The sequence below is a fragment of the Engystomops pustulosus genome, chromosome 9, assembly GCF_040894005.1.
Source record: "Engystomops pustulosus chromosome 9, aEngPut4.maternal, whole genome shotgun sequence".
Lineage (NCBI taxonomy): Eukaryota > Metazoa > Chordata > Amphibia > Anura > Leptodactylidae > Engystomops > Engystomops pustulosus.
This window is the reverse complement of record NC_092419.1, coordinates 18289424-18316392: the sequence shown is the minus strand read 5'-3', so window position 1 is coordinate 18316392 and position 26969 is coordinate 18289424. Positions and strand designations below refer to the sequence as shown.

At 47.9% G+C, this 26969-nt stretch overlaps 1 protein-coding gene across 1 annotated transcript in view; it reads right to left on the bottom strand.

The window, feature by feature from the left end:
* The window catches only part of DACH2 (dachshund family transcription factor 2), a 226968-nt gene that overhangs the window by 63345 nt on the left and 136654 nt on the right, over positions 1-26969 (bottom strand). The window contains exons 4-5 of the mRNA XM_072123223.1: positions 10693-10851; positions 8942-9114 (exon numbers count right to left, since the gene is read on the bottom strand). Coding sequence (XP_071979324.1) covers positions 8942-9114; positions 10693-10851 — 332 coding nt within the window. The remainder of the gene's footprint in view (positions 1-8941; positions 9115-10692; positions 10852-26969) is intronic.

The window sequence follows — 26969 nt, the reverse complement described above, 5'->3', positions numbered from 1 at the left end:
TATTAACAACATAACATAAAGAAAAACAGAATACAAATAAAATCTCAACATCATCAATCCAAACCACATAAAGCCCAGGTTCGGCGCCTGCAAGCCCCTACATCACTACATGCTCAGATACAAAACAAAAATCTACAGTGCAGCATCAGCCCAACACCAGGAGAGAGATGACAGACTAAGGGACACTAAAGGAGAACCCCCTCCATAGGAGAGAGGCCCTCCCCGTGCCCAGCCTCTCATACTCCAGAGAGCGCACCTTCACCAGGTCACCCAGAATGTTCCTAACCACCTCATCCACCGGGAGGATTTTACGCTGCGTCGATACTAAACACCGTGCGTTCCACGTGTGGTACCTGACCACTAGACTGACTAGGAATAACGTGCAGCGGTCCCGGCCACCCAGGCCTCTGAATGCTCCATAGGCCCACTCCGCATAGGAGAGACCGGCCAACCCGGGCCAATGGATGGAAGCGCCCACCCGGTTGTACACCTCTGTGTTAAAGGGGCACTGAAGCAGGAAGTGGTCCATGCTCTCCAGCAGACCACCGCACTCCTCCCGGGGACAACCCCTTTCCTCAGAGCTCCTACACTTCAGATTGTCCCTCACACACAGCTTTCCATGGAAGCAGCGCCAAGTCACGTCCCAAAACTTCAAGGGGATCCTGATGGAATTCAATAAACTCAAACCCACCCCAAGATCCCGACTTGGGCAATCCCTGAGGGCCAGAGGCTTCTGGAAATGGGTCAACAGAACCCTCTTGTCAAGGACTTTCCTCGACATGGTCCTGATCTCCCACATTCCCAGACCCCACCGGCGAATCACCTTCAGAACCGGGGTAGCGTAAGCCGGAAGATGCCCATGCGGTGTGCGAAGATCCTTCACTTGCCCTCCTGTCTCCCATTCCTGGAAGAAAGGCCGAAACCATCCCCTGCAGGAGTATACCCACGGAGGAGCCCTCTCTTTCCAGAGGTTTGCAACATTGATCTTAAGAAAGGTATTCACTAGGAACACCACAGGGTTGACCATACACAACCCTCCTTGTCTCCTCGTGCGGTAAGTAACCTCCCTCTTGATAAGGTTCAGCCTATTCCCCCATAACAGCTGGAAGAACAGACTGTACACCCGAGTCCAGAGGGGTTCCGGCAACATGCACACACTGCCCAGATAAATCATCAACGGGAGCAGGTAGGTTTTGATCAGATTAACCCTTTCTCTGAGGGTCAAAGACCAACCCTTCCACTGGTCCACCCTCTGAGCGGCGATCTTAAGCCTGCCGTCCCAGTTTTGCATGGGGTAATCCCCCTGGCCAAATTCGATGCCGAGAACTTTGGCAGAGTCCTGGGGCCCTGGAAGAGTGTCCGGGAGATCAAAGCCTGGACCTCCCTCTCCCAGCCAGAGACTCTCACACTTATCCCGGTTGATCTTGGACCCAGAAGCCTCTGAGTAGCGGTCAACCTCTGACATCACCCATTGCGCCTCCCCTCCCGAGGACACGAAAACGGTGACATCATCGGCATACGCTACCACTCTAAGAGTGGCTTCCGGTGCTGCCCGATCCATCCCGACTCCCACCAACGGCCCACGATCAACCCTCCTAAGGAATGGGTCAATCGCGAACACGTATAAAAGTGGGCTCAGAGGACAACCCTGGCGAACACCAGACCCGACCTCAAAAGAGCGGCCAATCCAACCGTTCACAAGCGGGAAACTCTCTGCCCCTGCGTACAAAACCTTAAGCCAATTGACAAACCCACCCGGCAGGCCATACCTCAGAAGGACAGACCAGAGGTACTCGTGGTTAACCCGATCAAACGCTTTTGCCTGATCCAAGGACAGCAAGTACCCCTTCCAGTTACCAGCCCTGCCCTGCTCCACTGCCTCCCGGACACAGAGCACAGCACTAAATGTACTGCGGCCTGGAACAGAGCAGTGCTGGGTCCCCGAAAGGAGCCGGGGCGCAAACTGCACCAGCCGATTAAACAGCACCTTTGCCAAAACCTTTCTGTCCGTATTGAGAAGCGCTATGGGACGCCAGTTCTCAACACGAGATCGGTCCTTACCCTTTGACAGAATGATCAGGGCTGACCTCCTCATTGACTTCGGCAGAGCGCCCGAGGAAAGACACTCATTGAATACCTCAGTCAAGAGGGGAACCAAGGCGTCCTTAAAGGTCTTATAAAACTCGGATGTTAAGCCATCCGGACCTGGCGATTTCTTGAGGGCGAGCCCTTCAATCGCCAGGCTGACTTCCTCTTCCCTGATCACTTCGGTCAAAACATCAAGAGAGGGGTCTACTCCTGGCTCAGGGACAGTTTCAGCCAGGAAAGCCGACATCACATCCCGATCTAGATCCTTCCTACCCAAGAGGTGCGAGTAGAAGGATCTGACGACCTCCAGAATCCCTGATCTGGACCTTTTCAGGGATCCCGTACTGTCAACCAGTCCCGTGACAACTTTACCATTCACTGACATCTTGCAGTTTCTGTAAGGGTCGGGCGAGCGGTATTTCCCGTAATCCCTCTCAAAAACCAAAGATGCGTGTCTATCGTACTGACACCTCTTCAGCAAGGATTTCACTCTGGAGATGTCCTCACGACTACCTCCAGTCGAGACGAGATGCTCGAGTTTCCTCCTCAGGCCCTGATACAGGCGGTACCTGTCCAGGCTCCTGAGGCTCGAAAGCTGGCGGAAGAATCTCGCCACCCTTTTCTTGAGCATCTCCCACCACTCTGACTTACTGCTACAAAGGCCCAGCAATGGTACCTGGCTCTGAAGAAAGTCCTCAAAGGATTGTCTGATCTCCGCTTCTTCCAGGAGAGACGAATTGAGCTTCCAATAGCCTCTTCCCATCCGGGGGGTCTCTGTAACATTCAGAGAAAACAAAATTAGACAGTGATCGGAGAATTCCACCTCAACAACGGACACTGCTGAAGAAATGGCTTCCTCCTTTAAATAAAACCTGTCTATTCTAGACCTGCAGCTACCCCTATAATATGTGAACCCCGCGTGGCCTGGGGTGTGCCGGATGTGGACATCCACCAGGCGAGCCTCACTAGCTATGCTATTAAGAGCGACGCTATCATAAGTCAGCTTGTCTCTGGAACCTCCCCTATCCTGGGACCTCGTAACAGCATTGAAGTCCCCTCCAAAGACCACCTGCCGACTTGTAAAAAGGTAGGGCTTGATCCTCATAAAGAGACACTTCCTGTCCCACTTGGACTGGGGACCATAGATGTTAATTAGGCGAAGTTCTTGTCCCTTCATGAGGACATCCAGGATCAGGCACCTCCCCATTTCTAACTCAATAACTCGTCGGCATTCTACCGGTGCGGTAAAAAGTACCGCCACTCCGCTATACGGCTCGGCCGCAAGAGACCAATAGGAAGGCCCGTGTCTCCATTCCCTCTTAGCTTTAAACACGGCCGCCAAATCTGGCAGCCTGGTCTCCTGCAAAAATAAAATGTCGGCTTCAACGCGGCCGAGAAAATCAAAGGCCGCAAATCTAGCCGCATCAGACTTAATGCTGGCGACATTAATGGACGCCAGCGTCAACGGAGTGGGTGCCGCCATCATGAGTGATTGAGTTAGACGGCTTTCTTTTTCCCACCGCCCTTCTCTTCAGTTTCAGAAGAGGACCCTTTCCCTCTCTTTTTTGAAACTGTAGTGTCCATATCAGCTCTTTCATCCTCGTCTCCGGACTCCAGGTCAGTCTCCCATTCTGAGGACGAAGCATCCTCAGCGGGAGACTCAGCATCTCCTGAAAGCCCTCCCGCCCTCTCCGGAACCTCACCCTCAACCTCTGAGGCAGAGACGTTGTCAAGGGCTTGGAACCGGTTGGAAAGACCAACCAGAGGGGAATCAGCTTTACCTTCCTTTGGCTTCTGAGTCAGGGTGAGAGAAGATTGTAAATCTCCCTTCTTTTTCTTTTTCCTTTTGCCCTGCTTGCGCTTTTCCTGTAGCCACGCCCTACTATCCTCATCCATACTCTCATAATGGGAGGATTCTGAGAGCGTGGCCGCTTCCTCCCTCTGGATCCTCCTGACCTCCTCATCCAACTCATCATTCCTCGGGGCCTCAGCAACAAGATTGGGCTGTAGGACAGGGCCGGGGGCAGTGACCCGCGACTCCCCCACCTCCCTGTCCCTTTGGCGCCTCTCCTGACGCCTCTGTCGTGATGGCGTCACTTTCTTATCTTTCTTCCCTGGCCCCTCAGTTCCTCCGCCTCTGCTAGTCCCCTCCCCAGCAGATTCGGCCTCATGGCCTTCACCCACCGGAGCCAGAACCGCATTAGCAAAAGAACGAGGACAACGGCTGAATGGGTGACCTAAGTCACCACACAGGTGACACCGAATCTGCTTACAGGATGCAGCGAGATGGCCGACACCCCCACACAACGCGCACTTCTGCACGGTGCAGTTTGCGCTGAAATGTGTGGGGTCACCGCACCTGTGGCACAGCTTAGGCTGACCCTGGTAGAAGATCTGGATGCGATCCCTCCCCAGGAAGGCTGATGAAGGGATGTGGGCAACCGAGTTACCTGAAACCTTTAACTTCATCATAAAGGTCCAGGCCCCTGACCAGATACCAAACTCGTCCCGATTTTTCCTTGGCGTCTCCAATACTTCACCATACCTCCCGAGCCAAGTCATGATGTCATAGCAAGAAAGTGATTCATTACGGGTTAAAACGGTCACTTTCTTGACCTGGTTTTGGCGAGACACTGCCTGAACAGCAAAGTCTCGCCAACCGGGCATGTTCTTTTTCAGCTCATAATTCCCCCAGAAGAGCTCAAGTCCCTCTGGGCGAACAAAACTGACATCGAACTCAGATGTGCCATAAGGATGAATCAAGGCAAAGATGTCTATCGCCTTGAAGCCCATCTCTAGGAGGAGCTCAACCACCTTAGTTCTAGGTGGACACGCATCACTGCCCCGCCACCTAAGACGGACCACATTCCTACGGGCGCCACCTGGCCCGGCTGTCGGGAGGGACCATGCAGTTTCCCCCCCTCTATTTTCTCGGAAGGCTCCAAGGCCGTGCCTCTCTATCCAGAAGGACAGATCAACCTCTCCACCCTCTACAGTGATTGATCTTTCCCCTTTTCTCAGAGCTTCCAGAAGACGCTGCTGCAAAATATTGCCCCTAGGGCCCGAAGACGAGGAGGATGCGAAATCTCCCCCAGCAGTGACACTGGCATAACTTCTGCCACCGCTGGGGGTTGCCACCGCTGGGGGCACAACAGGACCAGACCCCACCATACCCCCACCCATAACAGCCCTCTTATTACGTGCAAAACATCCCACAACACCATCACCTCCCACCATAGCATCACCACAAGTCCCAGCAACACCTCCAGCCACACCAGTATCTCTACTCACAGGAACCTCCCCAGTTACAGCAACACCTCCCGCCATAGCAGCACCACTAGTCCCAGCAATAACTCTCTCCATACCACCATCTCCACTCACAGCAGCCCCGCCACTCACAACAGCCCCCTCATCCACAGCAACACTTCCACTCATAGTAACAACATCACCTCCCACCATAGCAGCACCACTAGTCCCAGCAATACCTCTCTCCATACCACCATCTCTACTCACAGCAGCCCCGCCACTCACAACAGCCCCCTCATCCACAGCAACACTTCCACTCATAGTAACAACATCACCTCCCACCATAGCAGCACCACTAGTCCCAGCAATACCTCTCTCCATACCACCATCTCCACTCACAGCACCACCATCACCTGCATTTTCTACCCCTGATAACGACCCTTCAGCCACAGCACCATTCACACTCGCTGGACCAGCAGTAACGACGGACGGCAGGACAGCCTCAGCATCTCTGGCCATAGGGGCAGAGGCCACCTCCACAGAACCAATTCCCCCGGCCTGCATGATCTGTCCAGAGGTGACCCCAACCCCAGATTGGCTTTTGCCCTCTGCTTCTTCGGCGTCAGATGTCAGTTTGCGTTTGCTCGCCGTCCGTCTTTCGCCAGTCTCTACAGGATGTCTATTTTCAGAATTACCAGTTCCAATACAAAACAGGACTTTTTTTCCCATGGAGAAATCGCCACCGCTGGGAGGACTGGGACTGGGACCCGTAACCGACGCCGACACCAGGCTGCCCCCCCCTCCCCCTGGGGAGCAGGCCACAGTGCCAGTGCTAGATGGAGCGCCCCCCGCGGGGCGACACTCAGTGTCCGGCCTTTCAGCCGATGCTTTCCCTGCTCCATTTCCACTACTACAAGCAGAGATGGAGCCTTGCGCCTCGCCACCTGGCTTTGTAATCTCCCTGCACCTTTGCACCGGGTCCACAGCAGAACTCGGGGGGGTTTGGGTAGCAGGGCTTGCACAGTGAGCTGACCCTGCGCTTTGCCCGGGGGGGTGTACAGGGAGGGGGGTAAAGATGAAACGTACCTCTTCTTGCTGCTTTGGCCTGGTCTTCTTACTCTTCCTCCGGCTGCTCCCCCCAGCGGCTTCCTCTGGGAGTTCGTCACCAAAAGAAAAGTTCTCCATGCGCACTGGGGACTCGAGCAGCCGGATCTCTGCCATGAGCGCCCCTCCCTGGCTGCCGGTGTCACTGTCCTCCCCCGAGCGAGGTGTTACTGCTGGCTGTCCTGCAGGGGGCCCACTGCACGAGGCCTGCTGATCTTCCTGCAGGCCGCCAGGTGGGAACTGCTGCTCGTTATCATCATCATCATCCTCCTCCTCCACCTGGCTCGCAGGCTGCAACCCCTTCAGCCTCTGCTCTCTGTTATCAGCCATGTCTGCAAATCTGTCATCATTCAACAATTTTTCCTTGAATGGACCGCCGTTCTCGCTAATAAAAGTCTTTCTTATAAGAAGCTTCTCAATGTCTGATTTTAGTCTTTTAATTTCACTGGTAATCTCTGACCTCTGCTTCCCCATTGCTGTATTCACCCTGGCACGGGCACAACGCAGCTCCTCCCGGAGCCTCCTGATGGTCTTAGTTGCCTCTTCGTACTCACAGAGGTGGCTCTGGACCCGGGAGGCATAGGTGGACAAAGACTCCCGGGGCCCCTGCACCGCCCAGCCTCCCCCCGCATGGTCAGCCTTACCTCTGTGAGCACTCCGCTTCATGGCTCCAGCCCCGGAAGGACCGCTCTCACCCGCACCGACTTGGGCATTCAGCTTCTGGGTTCTCCGCTTCTCAGGGGGAGCAGGAGCCGTATTGCTACGACTCCGGGTGGAACGTCTCACCCCTGAGTCCTCCATAGCGCTGGCCGGTTGCTGTCCTTTCCTGCCTCCCGCCGGCCTAGACCGGGAAGCAGGAGCCTGGGACTTGGCTCCCTCACTCATCCCCAGGAACCTAACTCCCTCCCTGGGAGAGGAGAGAGCAGGCCCTGGGCGGGCAGATCTTCCTCCAGGAGCTCAGGAGCACAAACACACAGCAGCTCCACACACAGCCACACCCTCTGCTAATGAGATAACGATCTCCAGAGCTGCACTCACTATTCTGCTGCTGGTGCAGTCACTGTGTACATACATGACATTACTTATCCTGTACTGATCCTGAGTTACATCCTGTATAATACTCCAGAGCTGCACTCATTATTCTGCTGCTGGTGCAGTCACTGTGTACATACATGACATTACTTATCATGTACTGATCCTGAGTTACATCCTGTATTATACTCCAGAGCTGCACTCACTATTCTGCTGCTGGTGCAGTCACTGTGTACATACATGACATTACTTATCCTGTACTGATCCTGAGTTACATCCTGTATAATACTCCAGAGCTGCACTCACTATTCTGCTGCTGGTGGAGTCACTGTGTACATACATGACATTACTTATCCTGTACTGATCCTGAGTTACATCCTGTATTATACCCCACAGCTGCACTCACTATTCCGCTGCTGGTGCAGTCACTGTGTACATACATGACATTACTTATCCTGTACTGATCCTGAGTTACATCCTGTATTATACCCCAGAGCTGCACTCACTATTCTTCTGCTGGTGCAGTCACTGTGTACATACATGACATTACTTATCCTGTACTGATCCTGAGTTACATCCTGTATTATACCCCAAAGGTGCACTCACTATTCTGCTGCTGGTGCAGTCACTGTGTACATACATGACATTACTTATCCTGTACTGATTCTTAATTGGATGGGCCACAGATTCCCAGCGAGTAGAGTCATAGTACAGCATGACTGAACACATCCTCTCCCTGCAGCACCACGGCCAAATAATAACTACGGCAATACAATGTACTGACTGAGAATATAAATGAAATTAATACTATGACTAACACTGTAGAACTCTACAATGCCAATAGTACAGAGACTGGTAGTTAGATATGCAAGAAAAGTAACTTGATGGCGCCTCTTCTAAATGAGCCTTTTATTATTATAATAGTGGTAAACACAATGTGTTTCGGATCTGATACATGTCCAGCCCGGCCAATCACAGGCGTGCTAGATGCGGGCATGGCTGGAAGCTTGCTGATTGGCTGCTCACTTTTCCACGTGAGCCCATCTCTTACATGTCGATCCATGTGTCTGGGAGAGTTGGGTGACAATCATACTATACCAAAGTAATGGGTTCTCACCCAGCTTTCCTAGACCACTGCACAGATATCCTTCCTGTTGGTGTAGCTCTGGGTGACGCAGCGCTGCTTAATTACATAGATGTGATGTGACGCAGGAGTAGCCGCCATATTGATAGCAGCCAGGCAGCAGCTAAGGGGTTAAAGTCACCTGTCATGTCATGCAGAGTCAATAGAGGTTAACCCTTTAAAGCCGAAGGGGGCCTTGTCCTCGTCTGACATGCGGTGCGGAGAGATCAGAGAACCCGGCAGCCATTGTCAGGGGGGAATCTGCCCAGGACGCGGCGTCTCGTTATCCGCAGTCATTATGGGGGGGGGGGGGGGGTCTGGCCCGGACGCGGCAGCCATTGTTCTTACCTTGATGACGGAGGCCCCCATTCTAGACAGGGGACTGTGCATCTGAGCAGCTGCGGCCATGTTGGCGATAGTATTAAGGTGATTCATTTGATTCATTGCCATGGCAACAGATGCGGGAGGTAAGCTGACGGGGAGGAGGGGGTGGGGCATCACCATGAACGGCAGGTCTAATCCTAAAAAACACAGAAGAGGAGACGAGTCATTATATCACCAGACATCAGGGGTCACGGTAAAAGACACAAAATAATGACCCCCAGAATGTTACATGATGATGGGGAGCCCCCGCAGGACACAGATGATGGGAGTCACAGTGACCTGGACACTTTGTATCATTCAGAAATTAGTTACATTGTATACCAAGTATCCAGAACTGAACCTTGAGACCCGCAAGGATGAAACACCTCAAGTGTCCGGAGTAATATCAGGTCTTATATTCAATCACCTCCAGATCTGCATTCACAATTCTTTCCCGACCTATATTCTGACGTACAAAGGCAAAAAGTAACAGCAGAACTATTGCTGCAGTTTTGGATGTGACTGAAGTATAATACATCCCGGTCCCTGCGCGATCCCCAATCCGGAATGTCCGACGAGGATGAATTCTCCTGCGATTCACGTAGATAGTTTGCCCGATTTCCTGCATGTGTCGCTTCCCCGCTCAGGTCCGCAGGAGTTCACCTTCTTCTTCCTGGTGCATGTAAGTGCTTGTCTTGCGACACAATTTCAAAGTTAAATCCCGCGCTCAGTCCGAATCAGTCGGATCGTCCGATGGCACGCCCCCCCCGATTTGTGTCGCATGAAAGCAGAGCAGCTGTGCCAAAATCCTCTGCTAAATGCGGCGCGGATCGGAAATTGTCGGACTATCCGACCAAAGTGCGGCCGAAGGACCCTTCGTAAATGAGCCCCCATGTGACTGCAGCTCTGGTTGCAACTAGAGTATAACATACAATGGACTCAAAAAGCCAAATGCATGATCAATCCGTTGCCGACTCACTACATGTTCTCACAAAAACCGCAGAAGATCTGGATGAGATACGGCTGTACCGCGCTCCACATAACCATCTAGCGACTTTGCGTTTTCCCTCTTCATCATATGCAAGACCTCTGTCTGAGAACAGGCCATGATCGTTTGTTACAGTGTATCAGCAGAGTCGTGGTCAGAATTCACTTGATCGATACATTGTAAAAATCCCTCAGCGGTGATCAGAAAGGAGAAAGGAAATCTTATGATGATGATGAAAAGTTGCAAGTAACAATCTGCACGTCCACGCGACAGGAGCAGCCCTTTAATCGCAGATACATTTTTTCACAGCATGAGGATAGCGGACAATACATCCTAGGTCAGTGATGGCAAACCTTTAAGACGCCGAGTGCCCAAACTACATCCAAAACCCACATATTTTTCGCAAAGTGCCGATGCGACAATTTAAACAGTAGCTTATTACTCTGTCACATGTTTAAATTGTATAGGCGCCTGAGGACACCAATACAGTAGAAAGAAGGAGAAAAAGCTTTGGTTATCATTGTAGCTTCCTTCTAGGGTCCTGGGCTGGTTAGGACTGCAAGAGGCCTTGAGTCCTGTCTGGCGGAGTCTGTGGTGGGGTGATGGCACGGGTGCCCATAGAGAGGGCTCTGAGTGCCACCTCTGGCACCCATGCCATAGGTTCGCCACCACTGTCCTAGGTGCTTCCATGATATGTGCATGCAGCTCTGGCTGTGACTGGAGTACAAGGATATGGATGTGTACTTACTGTTGGACAGCAGGTGATTTTGTTGAAGAGGACTTAATGGGTGGCCGCCCCCCATGCCGGACTGTCCTGACAGGGTGATGTGGCCCAGTGCATGCTGGGAGCTGCCGGTGGTGATGGGAGACTGCAGCTTCTCCTTATCCCACGATGATTCGCTTCCACCTGCAGCGAGAGAAAAGGATCAAACCCATAATCATCACAACACGTCCTGGTGGAGGAAGTATTCAGCTTTCTTTTCAAGATCTCTGCTTGCTGTCAGTGAGAACTTCTTGCTTTCTTCCAGAGACAGTAATCATGTACACAGCTAGCCCTTAGGGTGATGCCACACATGGAGTTTTGAACCCGTTTTTGGTCAGTTTTTAAGCAAGTGCTCCCCCTGCTGGTGACTAGTGCGGCAGATCCTGCCGGTGAATAGTGGGTGCATGTCTCACCAGGTGTACAGTCAGCGGTTACTCTGGGAATCTCCTCCATATCCCTCATATCCCCATATAGGTCTTGATGATTGACCATTATTACCCCTAATATACACTGCCCCTCCCCCTCATGCAGCCTGGTGACCCCCGCAGTCCTACATGGAGAGAGATACATGATCCTTCTTTAGAAGAAACCTGTAAAGTGCAGTTATTTTTGGTGTAACATCAGGTTTTCCAGTATTTGTGGGTTTAGGCCATAAATCACAGCAAATAAATGAGATGAAGTTGGCGGGAGCGGCGCGCGCCTCGTATTATCCGTGTTATTGGAGGAACACTATTTACTGTCCATATGTTCCCTGACAGCGGAGATATATGATCCGGACAGGTGCAGCGAATATTTAGAAGAGCTTAATAGCCTGGAAGACGCTCCAGAAGGTGCCAGGCTCACAAGATCCGATCAAACATCACTGCAGAATAAAGAGCAGATACAACAAAGAGAGAAGCCCGAGACCCCCCAAAGTCACCTGCAAGAGTGGGGGGGGGGGGGAGCTGGACATTTTCCCAAAATCCCCTGCATCTTCTCTGTACAAGCCTCACTCTCTGTCGTCTTATATAGAAGAAAGTGTTGGAAACCCCCCACCACCCCGGTACTGCTGCAATTATAGAAGCCCCCTGTACACAGATCACTATAGTAATGTTATAGTTTAGGATACAGATTATATGGAAAGGGATCAAATATGTTAAATATCAAAACTGCTGCAAATATCTACTGTATGGAGCCAGTGTAAGGAATAAATATTACTGTATACTGTATATAATGTATAGAACCAACCACAATATAATTACTGTATGTAACCAGGTATTCATGTGATATGTATATGTCTCTAAGTATCTACCGTAATATTATGTACCTTTGCAAGTGGTAGCACTTCTATATCTAACTACATTTAGAACTTCCATATGTAACTAAGTAATTACTGTATCCATGCTCCCACCATATACTGTGTATCTATTCAGTGTAACTAGGTAACGTTTGTAAATAGTAATGGGATATGTATCTAATGTAATATAGTGTATCCATTCTAAATAGCTTCTATAAGTAAATCTGTATGTAACCACTTTATGTATTTATCTAATTACTCGATGTATCTATGTGACCCCTGTGTATATCTATAGAGCTATTGTATGTAACCGCATATGTATGGGATATGCATTTACTGTAATATAATGTATCTATGTAAATACTCTGAATATAACTCCTATATGTGTGCCCCATCAGACAGGATTTGCTCTTCTTCAAGCTTTCTATGACATTGTTTTCAATTAGAAAGGCTTTAAAAATTATGCAAATGAGCATGAGGGGCTCCAGGCTCCATTAACATCTATGGAGCCCGGGGCCCCTCAATTTTAAAAGCCTTTTTTTTGTAAAAACTAGGCATACAAAATTTTAAAAAAGTGCAGATCCTGCCAGAGGGGACACACACCAGCAGGTCAGTGTACTAGACTTGATCATGGTGCTAGATTTCCTTTAGTAAAGTTCATGTGTATGTAACCAGCTATTGTATCCATGTATGTAATTACTCTATGGATCTAGGTAACTGTTGGATGTATTCATGAGATATTTATATCTGTGTAATGACCTGCTGTAATACAATGTATCTATGTAAATACTTTAAATATATCACTTCTCACTATGTAACCAGTGTAAAGATGTAACTATACATAACTATGTAATTACTGGATGTCTACATAACCCCTACATACATTTATCTATGTAATTACTGTGTCCAGGGCTGAATTTGCTATGAGGCGAGATGAAAATCCAGCCTCAGGCGGCAGATGACGGAGCCCTGCAGGGGGCGGCATAATTGAAATTTTGCAATGTGGGCTATTCGGGCAAGTGCCACTCACATAATGCCATGTATATCCATGGCATTGGTGTCTTAAGATATGCAGTACCGGCCTGTTTCTCTGCGCCGCACTCTTGCTCTAGAAGACCCAAGCACTTCTGGTTGGGTCGCGGTGATGAAGACATTCACGGGAGACAAGAACTCCAAGTAAGAGGGTTTTGTTTTTACATTTTAAACTGTAAAATTATGGAATTGGGCAAGCTTTATAATTGGGCTGCAGCATGATCCAATGGGGCACTGTTTCTGGGGCTGCTAACATACTGTATATAGGGGGCAGGTAGGATCTGTATATAGGGCGCAGTATTTCATCAAACTGTGGGAGGGGTTGTATATAGGGTGGTATATATAGATCTAAAATTGGGGTAGGGATCTGTATATATAAGACAGTATATACAGTAATTTCAATGGGGGGGGGAGGGGACTGTATACAGGAACCTTAGAAGAGCTGTATATGGTTTGCTGGTTTTCAGTCCTTGGACAACCCCTTTAATTAATCAGAATGATGCATTTATACTGTATTTTTACACATATGTTTTTGCTTTATTAAGGTTTAATAGGAGAACACCTGATATCCGAGGGGGGGGGGGCTGCCTCAGGCAGCTAAAGGGCTAGAATGAGCCCCGACTGGTAACTTTATACATAGTATACACCTTCAGTATGTTTCTATTTAGCTACTTTTCCAGCCATTACCTCTGCACTTGCTGGTCCTCCTGCGCATCTATCTCTATGTAAACAGCGACAGACACTTATTTTCTGCACAATTTAATTGGAGCAGGTGACGAGAAGAGACGAAACATTAAAACAAACCCCCAGCTCCTCAAAGCCCCCCTCAGACGCCGTGATTTAGAGCAGGTTAAAGTGTCAGATTGGAAAAGCCTCAGTGATGGTTTTACTGGTCCGCATCCAGAAATGTATCAAGTGCTGGAGAGATGTAATTACTGGCGAGTCCTGCCAAAGCCGCGAGATGTGCCCATTAATTCTGCTATTCCCCGGCCGTCCATCAGTCAGTCATACTTAAAAAATATGTCTGTCACTGCCGAGGTGAAGTAATCTTCTAATAATTATGTCACGAAAAGCTGAAAATCCCTGCACCCGTCCAAACTTTCCCAAAAATGTGTGAAACAAAGAGGAGACAAAACTGTAGGAGAAACTGAAGAAAAATCAAAGATGTCGCACAAGGAGTAGAAGGGCCCCAGGTGGAGAAGACGAGGACCCCCAGCACCCCCTGGAGGAGATGGAAAAGTCCATCAGGGAAGCCCCTGGAGTAGAAGGCGGGAACACCCAGAGCAGCCAGCGGAGAAGAAGGCGGGGACCCCCAGAGCAGCCCCTGGAGAATAAGGTGAGGACCCTAGAGCAGCCCCTAGATAATAAAGTGAGAACCCAAAGAGCGGCCCTGGAGAATTAACTGAGGACCAACAGAGTGGCCCCTGGAAAAGAAGGCAAGGACCCCCAGAGCGGCCCCTGGAAAAGAAGGCAAGGACCCCCAGAGCGGCCCCTGGAAAAGAAGGCAAGGACCCCCAGAGCAGCCCCTGGAAAAGAAGACAAGGACCCCCAGAGCAGCCCCTGGAAAAGAAGGCAAGGACCCCCAGAGCAGCCCCTGGAAAAGAAGGCAATGACCCCCAGAGCAGCCCCTGGAAAAGAAGGCAATGACCCCCAGAGCAGCCCCTGGAAAAGAAGGCAATGACCCCCAGAGCAGCCCCTGGAAAAGAAGGCAAGGACCCCCAGAGCAGCCCTTGGAAAAGAAGGCAAGGACCGCGAGAGCATCCCCTGGAAAAGAAGGCAAGGACCCCCAGAGCAGCCCCTGGAAAGGAAGGCAAGGACCCCCAGAGCAGCCCTTGGAAAAGAAGGCAAGGACCGCGAGAGTAGCCCCTGGATAATAAAGTGAGGACCCAAAGAGCGGCCCTGGAGAATTAACTGAGGATCAACAGAGTGGCCCCTGGAAAAGAAGGCAAGGACCCCCAGAGCAGCCCCTGAGAAAGAAGGCAAGGACCCCCAGAGCAGCCACTGGAGAATAAAGTGAGGAACCCCAGAGTGGCCCCTGGAGAATTGACCGAGGACCCCCAGAGTGGCCCCTGGAGAATAAAGTGAGGACCCCCCAAAGCGGCCTCCGTTCTCCGCTCTTCTTCTGGTCTCTTCCTCAGTTCTGTGACTGTTGTGGGTTTCTTGGCCAAAACTTTGTCACTGAGGTTTCCACTTTCCAGAGGTTTCTATTGGGCTGTGGCCATTTCAGTGTTTTAATGATTTTAAGAAACAGCATGATGTTGAAGAAGGTTCTGATACTTGCATTTGCTCTGCCATGTAGCTGTATGAGAGCTCCAACTCCTGCTGTAGAAAACATTCCCCAAACCATGACACTTCCTCCACCTCCTTTCACTGACTTCTTTACACACCTCACGTTCAGTCTCTCCCCAGTTTGTTGATAAACGTAATTTTTCCCATCAAATCCAAATAACAAACTTGCTTTCAATCACTAAAATGAACGGTGGACACTTCTCCCCACACAACCTGCTCCTCAGAAAAGACGAGGCTAGTTTCTTGATTCTTTCTGCTAATGAGAGGTTTGGTCACTGCTGAGTCGGCTTTCAGTGCAAATACTCAAACTTAGTGACTCTGTATGAGGAGACAGATCCTTACCCTGTTCTGAACTGGCGGCAATTTCACCTGCAGTGAAGAAACAATTCCCCATGGAGATTCTCTGCGTTATTCTGTCCTCTCCTGCATTTGTCTTTAGGGGGTGACCGGCCTTCTTAGGGGACTGGAATGAGTTGTGATGTTGTAAAGATGCAATATTCTATAAATCACAGGATTGGACTGACTAAGCTCTGCTCCGGCTGGTAGGGTCACCCCTTTGGCCTTCATCTGGACAACCTTCTGCCGGAGAGTTTCACTCACTTTACAACAAAACAACATTTATACAAAGTCCATGACAACTGGAGAGTTCTGCGCCAGTTACATCGGGTTTGTCAGATAATGAAGGAAATTATCACATGGTGCAGAATAACAGCAATAACTCGCAGGGATCAGAAAGTGTCTCTAATTGTGATCAGTGGGGCTCATTTACTAAGGACTTCGCATGTTCTTTCTAGTGGACAGGATTATAAGAAGTGGCTGCACTATTCATCATGAGAAAAAAAAAAGTGGTGCCCTCTGTCGGAGCAGTGTTCATGAAGAACGGACACCAGAAATCCTGAATCTGGCGCCCCCTGCGCATTACACAGGTAACTGCACATAGTACACGCTGCACTGGTCTTGGTAAATAATATGAAAACATCAGATACTCTACTCACACCCAGAGCTGCAGTCAGAATTCTGGAAAAACACCATCTCTTACACTGCAGTTACATTAAGAGACACATAATCCATATATCAACCAGTCAGTGCATAGCGCCCCCTGACATCTGATCGTGCACTGCAGCCTGCAGCCAGGAAAACTTTATAATGGCAGATAAGACTGTAATAAGAAACGAGACCAAACCATAATCCTACAGTGTCCTACAGTGTGGATCCAGGGGAAGGAACAACCTAAAGGTCAATACCAACTACCCCATAGTGATGAAAATTCCAATATGACCGCCAGAATAAACTCCTTGATAAACTTTGCATCCCAGGAACCCACTTTCCATAACATGTGTTATTATTACACTGCAGACATCCCAGCCCCTCCTGACCCTGTACAATGTATCATCCATAACATGTGATATTATTACACTGCAGACATCCCGGCCCCTCCTAACCCTGTACCATGTATCATCCATAAACGTGTGATATTATTACACTGCAGACATACCCGCCCCTCCTGACCCTGTACCATGTATCATCCATAACATGTGATATTATTACACTGCAGACATCCTAACCCCTCCTGACCCTGTACCATGTATCATTCATAACATGTGATATTATTACACTGCAGACATCCCGGCCCCTCCTGACCCTGTACTATGTATCATCCATAACATGTGATATTATTACACTGCAGACATCCCGGCCCCTCCTGACCCTGTACCATGTATCATCCATAACATGTGATATTATTAAACTGCAGACATCCTGGCTCCTCCTGACCCTGTACCATGTATCATCCATAACATGTGATATTATTACACTGCAGACATCCCGGCCCCTCCTGACCCTGTACCATGTGTCATACATAGCATGTGATATTATTACACTGCAGACATCCCGGCCCCTCCTGACCCTGTACCATGTATCATCCATAACATGTGATATTATTACACTGCAGACATCCCGGCCCCTCCTGACCCTGTACCATGTATCATCCATAACATGTGATATTATTACACTGCGGCCCCTCCTGACCCTGTACCATGTATCATCCATAACATGTGATATTATTACACTGCAGACATCCCGGCCCCTCCTGACCCAGTGCCATGTATCATCCATAACATGTGATATTATTATACTGCAGACATCCCAACCCCTCCTAACCCTGTACCATGTATCATCCATAAACGTGTGATATTATTACACTGCAGACATACCCGCCCCTCCTGACCCTGTACCATGTATCATCCATAACATATGATATTATTACACTGCAGACATCCCGGCCCCTCCTGACCCTGTACCATGTATCTTCCATAACATATGATATTATTACACTGCAGACATCCCGGCCCCTCCTGACCCTGTACCATGTATCATCCATAACATGTGATATTATTACACTGCAGACATCCCAGCCCCTCCTGACCCTGTACCATGTATCAGCCATAACATGTGATATTATTACACTGCAGACATCCCAGCCCCTCCTGACCCTGTACCATGTATGATCCATAACATGTGATATTATTACACTGCAGACATCCCGGCCCCTCCTGACCCTGTACCATGTATCATCCATAACATGTGATATTATTACACTGCAGACATCCCGACCCCTCCTGACCCTGTACCATGTATCATCCATAACATGTGATATTATTACACTGCAGACATCCCAGCCCCTCCTGACCCTGTACCATGTATCAGCCATAACATGTGATATTATTACACTGCAGACATCCCAGCCCCTCCTGACCCTGTACCATGTATGATCCATAACATGTGATATTATTACACTGCAGACATCCTGATGCTATGGCAGGCAGCTCCACAGTGTCTCTTCACTTGCATTAAAGGGGTATTCCCATGAAAGAAAATTCTCACATTTAAATCCCCTTGTGATTTTAACACAATAAAGAAAATTTTTAACCCTTTACATCACAATGGTATTGCTGCTTTAGCTCCTATCACTCAAAGTAATGGTCAGTGTAAGATTCCAGGGTGTGGGTGGGGACTCTAAGCAGACATATTGGGGCACATTTACTAAGGGCTTTGCGCCACACTTTTGTTGGATTTTGCACGTTCTTGTAGGTCAAAACGGCTTGCACAGGTATTTAAGAAGTGTCTGGGCTGCGATTGTGTCGCATGCAACTCTATTGTGGCTCAGCATGTGCCGGCAATTGGTCCGACTGATTCGGACCAAGCGCAGTATTTAACATGCAAATGTCGCACGCCTTATGTTAAAGGTGCACCAAAAAAAAAACGGGGAACCCTGTCGGGCCAGTGGAGGGTTCGCTGCATCGAACATTATACAGGCAGAGCACTTTTAGTGAAGTTCTGACTTCACTAAAGTAAACGTGGCCCATTATGATCTCTCTAGGTCTGGGAGCTGAAAATGTGCTTAGATTATCAGGATACAGGGTTTATATACACGTTCATCTGGCTTCTGAACACTGTACTAGTACCTGACACATAGAAAGAGAGAGATGAGAGATGATAAGATACATGAGATGCCTATTGCACACAATGACACATTCAGCTCTCCTACATCTCAGCTATTCCACAACACACTAAAGCTGCTGTGCATCACCAGATAAAGAACTTATCTGCCTGTAGCTTGTAGTACTCCTCATGCTGCTGGTGCCTGCAGGAACTTAGTGTCTATGCATCAGTGAGTGAGCTCCGTCCTGGACTGCAGAGGCGGAGCTAGAATGCAGGGGTGGAACTAGAGTGCAGGGGTGGAACTAGAGTGCAGGGGTGGGGCTAGAGTGCATGGAGCAAAGAGAGAGAGAAACTCAGCTCCACGACCGGCACAGCGAAATCCAAGAAGGCTTCCCCAACCCAAATCAGAAGTTAAAGGGTCATGTCTAGGGGCAACCGAAATTGTGTACACCAGGACTGATAAAGACAGATTGGATCTGTGAAATGCTTTGTTAATAACAGTGAATTAGAGAACGTGTTATTTTGTTATACTGAGTACATTTAAGAAACTTGTCGTTGTGGGAATATCCCTTTAAAGGGAACCTATCATCAGGAGCCCTTTTTCTGACTCCCCCGTGTCCCTATAGAGAATAGTCTGCACATTGCCAAAGTGTTTTTATAATAAAACAAAAGTTAGATGAAAGTTTACGGTTCTCCATACAAAGCAGTGTCCCCTGGGTGTGGCCAGTGAGAAGTGCACCACCCCTACCCTTAAAAACTACTCTAGAGAAAGTTGAAAAAAAACCATATTTTACATATTAATGCCCATTGGTCTGTTAGCTCCTCCCACTACTCCTTGCACCGCCCTCCGCCTTTTGCACTCAGAAGTTATTTTCTATTAAGACAAATTCCTTCAAATAAATTGTTACAGAAAGACACAATGCATGTCTGTGACGCGTTCCAGCGCGGTCATGCTCCGCAATCTCGGTAATCGCGATGTTTGTGGGTTCGGAGCGGGAGACGCCTTGATTATGTTTTGAAAAAATATTGATAGCTTGAATCCCGAATCCATCGCCGGGAACAAATTCCAAATGTTTTGTCCCATTTCTTGTGAGCGGCGCCATCTGCCAGAGGTGGAGGAACGCGGCATCTCAGGCCGACTCCCTCCAAGAATTCATCTGCCAGCGACTAATGCGGCCGAATAAAGGGGATTAAGACTCAGAGGCAACAGAGACTATTGATAATTTGTTATAATTGGGAAGAAATGAAGATAAATGAGGTGGAGGATGAAGAGGCAATTAAATGTGCCGCGAGTACAGCTGTGCCCCCGCCCGACATCCCCTGGCCTTTACTTCACAGCACTACGTGCAAATTAAGCATAATGACAAATAAACCGCGGCCCCCGAAACACAAGGAGGCGGAGCTATAAACAGAAACATTGTCACAGAGACAATGATAATGTAGTGGAAATTATCTGCAGTCCTATGTAACACCAGAGATAACACAGTGATATCTCTCTGAGTACAGATCATGTAGTAGATGTGACCTGCAGTCCTATGTAACACCACAGATAACACAGTGATATCTCTGAGTACAGATCATGTAGTAGATGTGTCCTGCAGTCCTATGTAACACCACAGATAACACGGTGATATCTCTGAGTACAGATCATGTAGTAGATGTGTCCTGCAGTCCTATGTAACACCACAGATAACACAGTGATATCTCTGAGTACAGATCATGTAGTAGATGTGTCCTGCAGTCCTATGTAACACCAGAGATAACACAGTGATATCTCTCTGAGTACAGATCATGTAGTAGATGTGTCCTGCAGTCCTATGTAACACCACAGATAACACAGTGATATCTCTGAGTACAGATCATGTAGTAGATGTGTCCTGCAGTCCTATGTAACACCACAGATAACACAGTGATATCTCTCTGAGTACAGATCATGTAGTAGATGTGACCTGCAGTCCTATGTAACACCACAGATAACACAGTGATATCTCTCTGAGTACAGATCATGTAGTAGATGTGTCCTGCAGTCCCATGTAACACCACAGATAACACAGTGATATCTCTGAGTACAGATCATGTAGTAGATGTGTCCTGCAGTCCCATGTAACACCACAGATAACACAGTGATATCTCTCTGAGTACAGATCATGTAGTAGATGTGTCCTGCAGTCCTATGTAACACCACAGATAACACAGTGATATTTCTCTGAGTACAGATCATGTAGTAGATGTGTCCTGCAGTCCTATGTAACACCACAGATAACACAGTGATATCTCTCTGAGTACAGATCATGTAGTAGATGTGTCCTGCAGTCCTATGTAACACCACAGATAACACAGTGATATCTCTCTGAGTACAGATCATGTAGTAGATGTGTCCTGCAGTCCCATGTAACACCACAGATAACACAGTGATATCTCTCTGAGTACAGATCATGTAGTAGATGTGTCCTGCAGTCCTATGTAACACCACAGATAACACAGTGATATCTGAGTACAGATCATGTAGTAGATGTGTCCTGCAGTCCTATGTAACACCACAGATAACACAGTGATATCTCTCTGAGTACAGATCATGTAGTAGATGTGTCCTGCAGTCCCATGTAACACCACAGATAACACAGTGATATCTCTGAGTACAGATCATGTAGTAGATGTGTCCCGCAGTCCTATGTAACACCACAAATAACACAGGGATATCTCTCTGAGTACAGATCATGTAGTAGATGTGACCTGCAGTCCTACGTAAAAGCAAGATTGCTCCTTTTTATTGGTTACAACTCCTCTCCTGAAATCCTCTGTGCTCCTTCCACTAAGTTACTCACAGTAAAGTACACAGATGCGATCCTGTAGCCTGAGGATTATGGGTAAGATGTCACAGCTTGATCACCATATGTAAATAGCCGGGGGGTGCAGATACTTGTGTCTCTGGGTATTGGAAGGTATTAATGTAAAAATGAAATTATTAGATAAGGATCACACTGGAGGAGATAAAAGTGAGTATTTCGTCTCAGTGTGTTGTGTCTTGGCTTGTTCTCGTCCTCGCCGCTTTGTTCTCGGTGCGGCGGCCATGTCAACGCGATGAGAAATGATGTAGATTGGGGAGGACTGAGGCCGCGGCGTCGCATCACTCATATTATTATTCCAGGATCATCTGTTACCAAGTATCAGCAATTCCCACATCTAATTACAGACAGGATTTCAGAGTCATTAAACAGAATACATTTCCATTAGTGACTCTGGAAGAAGAAAGCAAAAATCAACAAGATTACGAAATGTGATGAGCGCTACAAGCGTGCCGACTACAACTGTGATACGCTGAGAAACGTGACAGTGTGACAGCAAAAAGTACATTGTAACCAATCATAAGCAGAAAATGGTAACAATAGTGATGAGGTCACCTCTATAACAATACACAAACTCTGACTACAATATAAATATCCCATCTTATAAGAGGTCAGCCTTTATGTCCTTATTCACAGCCTCAGTATAACACAAAGTAAATGCACATGTCTTGGACAACCCCGATAACGAACATCCTTCTTTTAGCTAAAAATTGTTCCTTCACATACCCATAGAATCAACTTTATTGTCTTACATGGTATACAGCCAGACGTTGAAGTCAGGGGGGCGTGTCCATCCATCACAATTCCCTTTTACTACTCCCCATGTCTCCTTCTCAGCATTCAACACTGTCATGTGACCAGGGTGATGTCATCAAAGGTCCTTTACCCAGAAACATTTGCAATATCTACCCCATGTATGCGTCTGATCACATGATATAACAGCAGCCTTCATGGACTTCTACTTTCCCCATATTCCGTGGAAGCTGCTGTTATATCATGTGATCAGACACATACATGGGGCAGATTTTGCAAATGTTAGTGGGCAAAGGACCTTAGATGACATCACCCCGGTCACATGACATGAATTGTTGAATGGGGAATAGAAGTGAGTGTCAATAGGAGGACATGCCTCCCCTGACTTGCTCTAAGGTCTGGCTGTATGCCAGGTAAGATAGCAAAGTTGATTATATGGGGATGTGAGGGAAACAATTTTTAGATAAAAAAAAGGGTGGCATTTACTTAATAGGGCTCTATGGAAAAATTTTTGTGAAAAATGTGGCGACAGGTTTCCTTCAAGTTGAAGTGATTCCCGCCCTTCCTTCAGTTTCTCGCCGTCTTCAGCTTTCGCATCTTTTGTTTTCTGGAATAACAATAATCAGAGGATCTCCTCTCCCCAGTGACATGTGACGCCCGCAAAATATGAAAGAAAAAAAGTGCTGAGCGTGTAATGGCGGTGCTGGTGGTGGGCGTAGAACATGAAAGGTTACGGTATGGATCCGTGCTCTGCTAACTCGGCGTTCCTCCAGCTGACAGATCCCGCGCTCCCCTTAATAATGCATGCGATTTTCTTTTAACATGTCACCGCAGAAGTATCAATCCTGCCCCGGTGTCGGCGCTGACGCTGATTTTTCCTGACAGCGCTCCATTAAACCAATGAGTTCCCCCCTCCTGACGCTTCCTTACATATTCCTCCGAGTGATGGATTTGTGCCGGCGTTTTGTTTTGTTTTAAACAGATTGTGGAGGACGTTCTGCATTCATGAGCGAGCGCCGAGCGGGTAAAACCCAGAGAATACGAGAGGCAACTTTATTACATCCTTATAGCCCAATGTTCCAGAGCAGCAAAGAGCAAAAACAGGGGAAAATACGGAAAAACCATAAATGAATCTACTTTTACACTTTTTAAAAAGATGCTGCTCCCACAGGATCCAGACACGAGGAGGTTCTGCTGGAATCCCACAACAGAAACAATGTAACAAATGTTTTTGAAAAATGTTGCAGATCTTTACGAGAACCAACCCCTGCTGTTACCTGCCAGATTCACACACACAGATTCAGCAACAGGTGAACCTACCTGTGGGACACAATCTTGGGTGTATTTCCTACTTATCTCCTGAGAGATATAGAGGGGGGGGGGGTCTAGTTTCCTTCGTTCTTTCTGTAACTTCACAGGAATGATATTTGGGTCATTCACACTATAGAAGCTGAGGTTATAATATCCCTAATAACTCTGGGCCAGGTCCATAACTAGAAAGTATTGCTAAATATGATGAGTTTCCTTAAATGAGGAAGAAACACAGTGTGCGCCTAATTGCCCCTGAGCAAGGCAAGACCCTGCCCTCTGACCCCTTACATTACTGGTCCCATTCACAGGATAGAATTTTCAATGGCAAAATTCCTTAAAAAAAAAATCACATTTCACATTACTTTTGTTCTAGGGTAATGCAGCGCCTTGTGAAAATATTCGCCCCTTTGAACTTTTCTACCTTTTGCCGCATTTTAGGCTTCAAAAATAAGGATACGAAATTGTAAATTTTTTGGTGAAGAATCAACAACAAGTGGGACACAATTGTAAAGTGGAATTACATTTATTGGATATTTATAACTTTTATAAAGAATAATAAACTATAAAGTGGGGAGGGGTGCAATAATATTCGGCCTCTTAAGTTAATACTCTGTAGCGCCCCCTATTGCTGTGATTACAGCTGAAAGGTTGGATTAAGCGTTTGTGAACAGCAGTTTTCAGCCCTTTCCAGAGATTCTCCATTGGATTCAGGTCTGGCCTTTGACGTGGCCATTCTAACACCTGGATACATTTATTTGTGAACCTTCCATTGTAGATTTTGCTTTATGTTTGGGATCATTGTCTTGTTGGAAGATAAATCTCTGTCCCACTCTCAGAGGCTTCTGCAGACTCCAACAGGTTTTCTTCCAGAATGGTCCTGGATTTGACTCCATTCATCTACCCATCAACTTTAACCTTCTTCCCTGTCCCTGCTGAGAAAAAGCCCAAACCATGATGCGGCCCCCACAGTGGTTGACAGCACGGACGGTGCCCCCACCGTGTGTGACAGCGCGGACGGTGCCCCCACCGTGTGTGACAGCGCGGACGGTGCCCCCACCGTGTGTGACATTGAGGAGGGTGCCCCCACCGTGTGTGACATTGAGGAGGGTGCCTCCACCGTGTGCGACATTGAGGAGGATGCCTCCACCGTGTGTGACATTGAGGAGGATGCCTCCACCGTGTGTGACATTGAGGAGGATGCCTCCACCGTGTGCGACATTGAGGAGGATGCCTCCACTGTGTGCGACATTGAGGAGGGTGCCCCCAACGTGTGTGACAGTGAGGAGGATGCCCCCACCGTGTGTGACAGTGAGGAGGGTGCCCCCACCGTGTGTGACATTGAGGAGGGTGCCCCCACCGTGTGTGACATTGAGGAGGGTGCCTCCACCGTGTGTGACATTGAGGAGGGTGCCTCCACCGTGTGTGACATTGAGGAGGGTGCCTCCACCGTGTGTGACATTGAGCAGGGTGCCTCCACCGTGTGCGACAGTGAGGAGGATGCCTCCACCGTGTGTGACAGTGAGGAGGGTGCCCCCACCGTGTGTGACAGTGAGGAGGATGCCCCCACCGTGTGTGACAGTGAGGAGGATGCCCCCACCGTGTGTGACAGTGAGGAGGGAGTGTTCAGGTGGATGAGCGATGTTGCTTTTATCATTTGTCATTGTGGCCAAAAAGTTTAATTTTGGTTTCATCTGAGCAGAGCACCATCTTCCACATGTTTGGTGTCACCCAGGTGGCTTTTTCTGGATATCTTGGAGAAATGGCTTCTTCTTGCCTCTTCCATAAAGGGCAGATTTGTGCAGTGACTGATGGTTGTCCTATGGATAGACTCTCCCCCTCGGCTGTAGATCTCTGCAGATCATCCAGAGGGATCAGGGGCGTCTTGGCTGCATCTCGGATCAGTCTTCTCCTTGTGTGAGATGAAAGTTTAGAGGGACGGTCGGGTCTTGGTGGATTTGCAGGGTCTGATGCTCCTTCCATTACAATATGACGCCTCCACACGGCTCCTTGGGATGTTGAAATTTTGTGAAATCTTTTTGTATCCACAACCTTCTCCAGCATCAGGACCTGTCTGGTGGGTTTCTTCCTGATGCAGAACCCTGAGATATCACAGAGCAGGTGGATTTATACGGAGACCTGATTACACACAGGAGGATTATATTCATTATCATCAGTCACTTAGGATCATTCAGAGACTGGACTTCTGGAGGGAGTTTGCTGCACTGAAAGTAAAGGGGTCAAATAATATTACACCCCCCACTTTTCAGTTTATTATTTTTTACTAAAGTTTAAAACATCCAATAAATTTCGTTCCACTTCACAATTGTGTCCCACTTGTTGATGCTGCATCAAAAAAATGACAATTTTATATATTTGTATATAAGTGCGTCAAAATGTATAAAAGTTCACGGGAGGCAAATACTTTCGCAAGGCGCTGTACCAGTTTTTACATATGGTAGACATGATTGTCCCCCTGCTCTGCCCCCGCCAGGATCCCCGTGCACATTGTTATGTTTATGTTTTATCATTTAGATTATTTTTCTGTTTATTTGTTGTGGTTTTTTATGTATTTTCCGGTTTCGCTTCGCAGAATCTTCTGAGCGGGAAACAAGTTGACAGGAGATTTACTGCGCAGAATCTGAGCTGAAGAAATACTTAGCGCTGTTTGATATTTCACAGGGGAAAGCAATTACTAAATCATGCATGGGAGCTGCGAACCTCAACACAAAGCAAAGTGAAGGCTTTAATCTGTGAGCGGAGAAAGAGGCGCCGTGTTAAATACCACGGTACATGGCAGCTCCACAACTGCGCTTATTTAATACTGTATGATAGCTAAAAGCCTGGAAAAATAACCAAGTGTCACATCCAAGCAGCTGCATAATCTCTTACAGGAGAGGGGAATCCGCTAAATGCAGAAATAGAGACAGAATAAAGACTGAAAGTGTAATAACCACAGATTACGCATTCTCTAGGTTATATTATCGAATGCTCCATGTGGAGCCTTACACTATGAGGGTGACAGGTGCTACTATACAATTACTATAATACTGCCCCCCCCCCCTATGTACAAGAATATAACTACTATAATACTGCCCCCTATGTACAAGAATATAACTACTATAATACTGCTCCCTATGTACAAGAATATAACTACTATAATACTGCCCCCTATGTACAAGAATATAACTACTATAATACTGCCCCCTATGTACAAGAATATAACTACTATAATACTGTCCCCTATGTACAGGAATATAACTACTATAATACTGCCCCCTATGTACAGGAATATAACTACTATAATACTGCTCCCT